The 7,046-nt window shown below is 43.7% G+C and overlaps 1 protein-coding gene across 1 annotated transcript in view; it reads left to right on the forward strand.

Annotated features, from left to right (window-relative positions):
* Window positions 1–6,083, forward strand: part of slc6a2 (solute carrier family 6 member 2) — a 22,061-nt gene extending 15,978 nt beyond the window's left edge. The window contains exons 10-15 of the mRNA XM_084475950.1: window positions 842–970; window positions 1,581–1,680; window positions 2,156–2,256; window positions 4,211–4,378; window positions 5,581–5,652; window positions 5,767–6,083. Coding sequence (XP_084332076.1) covers window positions 842–970; window positions 1,581–1,680; window positions 2,156–2,256; window positions 4,211–4,378; window positions 5,581–5,652; window positions 5,767–5,790 — 594 coding nt within the window. The 3' untranslated portion in view covers window positions 5,791–6,083. The remainder of the gene's footprint in view (window positions 1–841; window positions 971–1,580; window positions 1,681–2,155; window positions 2,257–4,210; window positions 4,379–5,580; window positions 5,653–5,766) is intronic.
* Window positions 6,084–7,046: the final 963 nt, after the last annotated feature.

Below are 7,046 nucleotides of genomic sequence, written 5' to 3' on the forward strand. Positions count from 1 at the left end.
CATGGCATGAGTGTATAAGCCATAGGGCACACATGAGGCAGCCTGAGTCAGCCATAGTCGAGGTGTAGGGTAGGTGACTGTGGTTCCAATCTGTCCTCACTGCAGCTGCTGCTGTGTATATGCTGTGGCTAGACTCTCTGGAACACTGTATATACCCTAGAGCCTTTAGTCTAACACCTACTGAGTGTTGTTAGTTTTGGAGCTATTCTGGTAGAAGGGAATCGAACACTGTGTGCTCTTGGTGATTACATTGAGACTGCTAGTGTAGAATATACTCAGCGGGGCGGCATTAGCTCAGGAGGTAGAGCGGGTTGGCTGGTAACCGCAAGGTTGGTGGTGCGATCCCCGGCTCCTCCTAGCTGAGTGTCGTGGTGTCCCTGAGCAAGACGCCTCACCCTACTTGCTCCTGACGAGCTGGCTGTCGCCCTGCGTGGTTGACTCCGCCGTCAGTGTGTGAATGTGTGCATGAATGGGTGAGTGTCAGTCAACAATGTAAAGCAGGGGCAAGTGTCAGTCAACAAAAAAGCGCTATATAAATGAGCACTGTTTACCATTTAGAACATAATGCATAAGAAAGTAATGCATGCTGTTTACCGGCGGCATTATGCTGAAGTCACTGCTTATTTTCACTAGTATGCTTAAATCATGCTGATTAAATTGACACTTATATTCACCATTATGCTGACGTCACTCTGCTTATATTCACACTCGTGGTCACCATTATGCTGAAGTCAAGTTGCTTACATTCACAATTAAGTTCTCCATCACACGGAAATAATGCTGCTTATATTCACACTTATGTTCACCACTGTGCTAAAGTCACACTGCTTATGTTCACCAGATGGGTGGAATGGAGGCCGTGATCACCGGCCTGGCAGATGACTTCAAGATCCTGAAGAAACACCGCAAGCTGTTCACCTTCGCCACAGCGTTTGGGACCTTCCTGTTCGCCCTGCTCTGCATCACCAACGTCAGTAGTCCAGTAGTCAACCATGGTGGTCAGCCCTCCCATGTCTCAGTGGAGGATATTCACTTCAGGCTTTGTGAAAGAGCGTGGTTGCGTGTACTCCACGATTAACATCATGGAACATCCAATGGCATCACCGTTTGAAAAGATGCATTCAAATTCAATTTGAACTATACCGAGAAATGTTATGTTTTGATAGTCATCTCTAGTCAAGTCGGCGTTCCTTCCCTCGGCCCTACCTGTTTAGAAGTCACCGCTCACAGAAGAGCTCATTGTCTGAGTTCAGGGTCAGAATGGCAACCCCGTGGTGTCTTGGTTTGATCCAATTGAGATTATCAACGCTTCCTCTGTGGTGGCCCCCATGGGTCACCGTGTCAAAGTCAAGTCAATTGTACTTATATTGTCTAGATTTCTTCCTGAGGCTGGGACCCACTTGCTAATTGCCATGCGAGTATCTTCTCAATTGTCCAGGCCATCTTTCTCTCTCTCTGTCACACTCTCTCTCCCCCCCTCTCTCTCTCTCTCCCCCTCTCTCTCTCTCTCTCTCTCTCGCTCTCGCTCTCTCTCACATACACACATGTTATATATCTCCACCTTCTCTTTCTTCCTGCAGGGCGGGATCTACGTGCTCACACTGCTGGACAACTATGCAGCAGGAACGTCCATCTTGTTCGGAGTGCTGATCGAAGCCATTGGAGTGTCTTGGTTTTATGGTGAGACGCTCCTCTGCATCAATCACATTTCATAAGTGTTTCAAAGGGTACAATAACAAATGATCATTCATAAATAAATGCCCCATTTAGCCTTTTGCGACTGTACCTGTCATCAAGGGATATACAAATAAAATACTAAATAATACTATAATTGAATTGAATTCAGGAAAAGCTCATTTCATTAAAAGGAAACTTTAATACTTTCTGACTTGGCAGGGAATCAGTTGAAAAAATCATTCAACAGAGTTTTCTGTAGAGTAACTCACACGTACTGGGAAAGCTCTGGATTCAAGCACACTTTCACAACAAAACCCTGCGACCCCGCGGTAACCTTCAACACCGCTGCCCTGCACTGTCCCATCTATGCAGTGGGATGCTAACGCTTTAGCATGCTAATGTGCTAGCATGCTAAAGAGATGCCTCTCTGTGGTAAAGTTCCCAGTCCTTCATGCGTTGTGTGTCTCTCTGTGAACAGGTGTGGACCGCTTCAGTGAGGACATTGAGCGTATGATGGGGTTCAAGCCCGGTCTTTACTGGAGACTGTGCTGGAAGTTTGTCAGCCCAACCTTCCTGATGGTAGGAACCACAGCTATTTTCACGTTTCCACAGGGCTCTCAAGTGTCACTCATTTCGGTCTTTTTTCATGCACTCCCGCCACACTATATGTTACATTATATTTCTCACATGGAAAAAAACTAGGAATGTCACTCTTGCCTGTCTTCAAAACTTGAGAGAGCCCTGTTTCCATTATGTGACGTTTGACTCTGAGACCAAAATCAAAGAAACCATTGTTGGAGTAAAGACTAAACTGCATGGACCACTGAAATGTCCCACAACAGGTTGATTTAAAGATCTTTGCAATGGGATTGACGCATAATGCATAGCAATAGTTTGAATAATACACAGTGTGTATTATTATAATATTAATATTATTATTCGCCTTGTGTGGTTGATTCATGCTCTACGTCAAACTGTCAGACTATTATATCTATTTGAAATCCTTTCCATGGGGCCATTAAATATGTTCCGACCTCATGACAGAGCACAGGTTGCACAAACCTCCACCCCAGCCCTTTGAAATCATGGGTGGTTCCTATTACAACAACAAGTTTTAAAGTATTAAAGTATTTTTATTTCAACTTAAGGACTTAACATGCATGCATTATAATCCATGTATTAAAAAGTATTTGTATTATTTTTAGTCTTACTCATGTTATTATTCTAACTTTAGGACTCAAAATGGATTAGAAAGACTTAAGTGTAATTTGCATTGGTCAGAAATGATTTTTGTGGCGGTCCGGAGCAGAAAAATAACAAACCTCAAACCAATGAATGTCAAAATGTGTGCAGGATGCTCTCCTTGCTAAGAAAGCAGCCCTGTCACTGCCACCTGTCTACTGTTAAAACAAGTCCAGGTCGCCCACTGTCATTTACCCACACAACGTTGGACTGTGAAAGCTGTGTTCAATTGTGTTCTAAGTGGTATTAAGAAGGTAGTAAAAAGTCTTACATTTAACTTGTTAAAACTTGCAGATACCCTGCATAATAAACATCAAATAGTTAGCAAATAGCAAATATTCAAATACAAGGTCACTGCTCTGAATACATTTTGATTAGCTATCAACTGCATTGTTAAATAATTGTGCCTCTGTTTATACCTTTAGAAAGAGTTTAATCAGTTTCATCAATCTAGTTCAAGAATCCACTAAGGCAACACTTTAAAGGCCATTAAAGCCAGGAAACCTCCATCCATTAGCTGGGGTTTTACGGACGGTTCTCCGCTTGTTTATAAACTGCTTCGGATCCGTTGGGGAAAAAACATCAATATGTCAGGAGGACCGCAACCAACACTTTGGCCTTATCAGCCCTGGCATCTGTGAGCAGAAAGACATCGGTGCCCTTTGCTTTCTAGTTGGAGAGTTAGCGGAGAAGCAGGGGAAACAAGAACTGCTTCATGATACACTGCCTTTAATTACATTAAAGGCAGTGCATGTTCAAGCATGTTCTGCTCTGGTGCTCTGTAGGGACACAGTGTGGGGTACTTTAGAGTCCCCGCCTCGCCACGAAACATAAATAATAAATAGAATCTAAATATAAATGAAAATTAATTAAAAAGGTGAATTGGGTAGCATAGAAGACTGGTTCATGATGTGTGCCACTGAGATATGTTAAGTTAAATTCAATTACATTTGTAATATTTGAGATGCATTACAGATGGGACATCATATATCCAAATTTCTTTATTAGGAATAACCCCTTGAGATGAACCCATCTCGTTTTCAAGCTGGTCCTTAACAACAAAGTACAATAACAACATATTAAGAATATTATATTATACATATTTCTTAATAACAAAAAAAAAAACATCACACACAAACACACACACATACATACTCACAAACACTTGCATAATAAAACCTTAACATTAATCTTGCATACAATTTCTATGGGTCTCACTCGTGACTCACTGACTCGTGGTCCTCCCTCCATCTCTCTCTGTCTCCTCTTCCTCTGGTTCCTATGGGAACAGGTGGTGGTGATCGCCAGCATCGTGACGTCCACTGGCCTGACGCTGGACGACTACGTCTTCCCCCCCTGGTCCAATCTGGTGGGCTGGGGCGTGGCCTTGTCCTCCATGTTGTTTGTCCCTGTCTACGCTGTCTACAAGTTCTTTAGCATGCCCGGGACGTTTAAAGAGGTCAGTTGGGGAGACGGGGTTGCCCCACCGCCACCGAATGATGGGATCACGTTGTATACATATTATATTGATGAGATACAGTTTTTATATATATTTATATATATATATATATATATATTTGTTGTATTTTTATTATACAGATGTATAAAACAAATGTTTTATACATACTGTAGATAGATTATTTGTGTGTGGAGGAACTTCACTTACTTATTCTTCATGCACCAACCCCTCCAAACAACAAAAGTCTCCTTCCTTAATAATTCAAATAGAGAATTAAAATAATTCTGATTCTGAAAAATATTAAGTCTAATTAGGAAGTAGGATGTACAAGAACACCCATGTTTGGAGATACAACGCACATGCACACACACACACACACACACACACACACACACTCTTCTGGGTGTTCCAGGCTTGTTTTGCACCGTAAACACATAACAACGGTGCATTTGAACTAATGGCTCAAAGCAACGTTTCCCCTCCCGTTCCTGGGCCCCCTAACATGCTTGGCTAACATGCTGTGCTAACACGCTATGCTTACACGCTATACTAGCACGCAACACTAGCACGCTATGCTAACACGCCACTGCATTGTTGCTTCCCATGGACCGCGCTGGCATTTCCTTCCACCCTGACTCCTGGAATGCCGTCCTGGTTTTCAAAAACAGAGCTCTCATTGGGTTCAAAGAGAGGGAAGTTTAGTACAGAAGCATGATGACAAAATAATCACGGAATACGTATTCAAGTACAGCGGCATACATCAACAGGACAGTAAATCCATCAGGACAAGGCACAGTAACAAATAATAGGTATGCACCACATCGACACTGAAAGGACACAATAATCACAGCAATACCAGCAATAAGCAGAATAAATCACCACATCATATAACAGTCAACAGCTCTTAATTAAAGAGTCTGATCGCTGTGGGAACAAAGGACCTGCTCAATTTCTCAGTGGAGCATTTTGGTAAGAGGAACCCTTTGCTCCTACCACTCATAGTGAAGATGTTGTGCAAAGGGTGGTCATCCCCTGGTCAACACATTCCTCATCTTCCCCATCACCCTAGCAGCGACTAGCTAAGGTCAATTGGACAGCGAAAGGAATAAAGGAATAAAAAAAAGGAATTAAAAAAAAGTAAAAAGGAGAAAGGATGAGAGGTTGTGTTTGGTCGTGGAGTGACGTAGCTTTTTGTGTTCCAGAGGATCGCCTATTGCGTCACCCCAGAGCACGAGCATCATCTGGTGAAGGAGGGCAACATTCGGCAGTTCACCGTAGGTTTTTGTTCCCCCTCAGATTGTTCCTTTACTTTTCTTCTCTTTATTTTTCCATTCATTATTACGGGGGGAATAATGGAGCTGACGTATTTCTCTGTTTTTGTGTTTCAGCTCAAGCACTGGTTGGCCATCTGACAGCCGAGCGAGAGCAGAAATCACCTCTTCTGTCTGCAGTCTCTCAGTGTGTTCTGTTGGCGCTCTCTCTCTCTCTCTCTCTCTCTCCCTCTCTCCCCCGCTTCACTCCCTTTTATGGCTGTCCTTGTAAACCTGCAGATCTGTCGTTTGTAGATTTCAGGGTCACTCCGTGAAACAGACGCCAACAGCGTCCCAAGACGCGCCAAAAGAAAAGAAAAGCGCTGAGAGTCTACTTGCCGTTGCGCTCTACGCTCTCTCTCTCTTGGGTCGCGTTCACCTCTGATATTTAATTTATTTATGTCCGTCTTTTAAAACATGATTTTGCATAAGCTGAGGTTTACTATACCTACACCATACAGACTGGATACTAATAACTAAATGTCATTATTTCAATATCTGTGTCAAAGCACTTTGGTTCATTTCTCTCTCAAGGCGTAATCTGTCCAACGCCTTTAGCAATTTGGCAGGGGGACGGGGGGGGTTTAAATGTAAATAATCCACCTATAAAACAAGTGTTATTCAGCTGTGCAGAAGTGCTCATAAAGCATGCCATCCGTAGGAGTTCTCCGTGTTCCTACGAAAACACAGCTTATCTGTGTGTGCCTTATCAGGTGTCACACTCCCCCTCTCCACAGTCCGAAACAGGAACACATAGTATCAGCGGTCGCTTGACTCAGGAACCCAACTCACCCGAGATCAGTGGAGATCCCAGCGGACACATGGCATTCTGTAAACTTTGAAGACGCACTGTTTACGCGGTGGGGAACGACCCGGTCCTCTTGATATTTATCCCAGAGGGCCAGAGGTCCGCGGTGTGCCAGGGTCACGCTAGTGTGCCTCTGGAAACAGGCCTGACGGTTCGTCGTCTTGTCTGCTTGCATTACAGAGAACCAGCGGGGATGGTGCGTGAGTGGTTAGGACGCTAGCCGCACACGGTGGTCATTCCTGTGCTTTAAACATTCAAACACACCATTGGGAGGCTTTCATAATAATAGTGATGAGCATTTAAAAAATGATCTTTCTGGCGATATCTGCCTGCTTGGATCATATATATAGACCCCCCCCCCCCATTCTGTGTGTCACTGTTGTATGCCTTTAACCGTACAAGACGCTGTTGTACAGTCAGTGCTCTCGTAGGAAATGTAATGGACTTCTCTCCAAAGAGTATGTGTGTGTGTGTGTGTGTGTGTGTGTGTGTGTGTGTGTGTGTGTGTGTGTGTGTGTGTGTGTGTGTGTGTGTGTGTGCGCTGTGTGAG

This window comes from Micromesistius poutassou (genome assembly GCF_964030765.1).
Source record: "Micromesistius poutassou genome assembly, chromosome: 12".
NCBI lineage: Eukaryota > Metazoa > Chordata > Actinopteri > Gadiformes > Gadidae > Micromesistius > Micromesistius poutassou.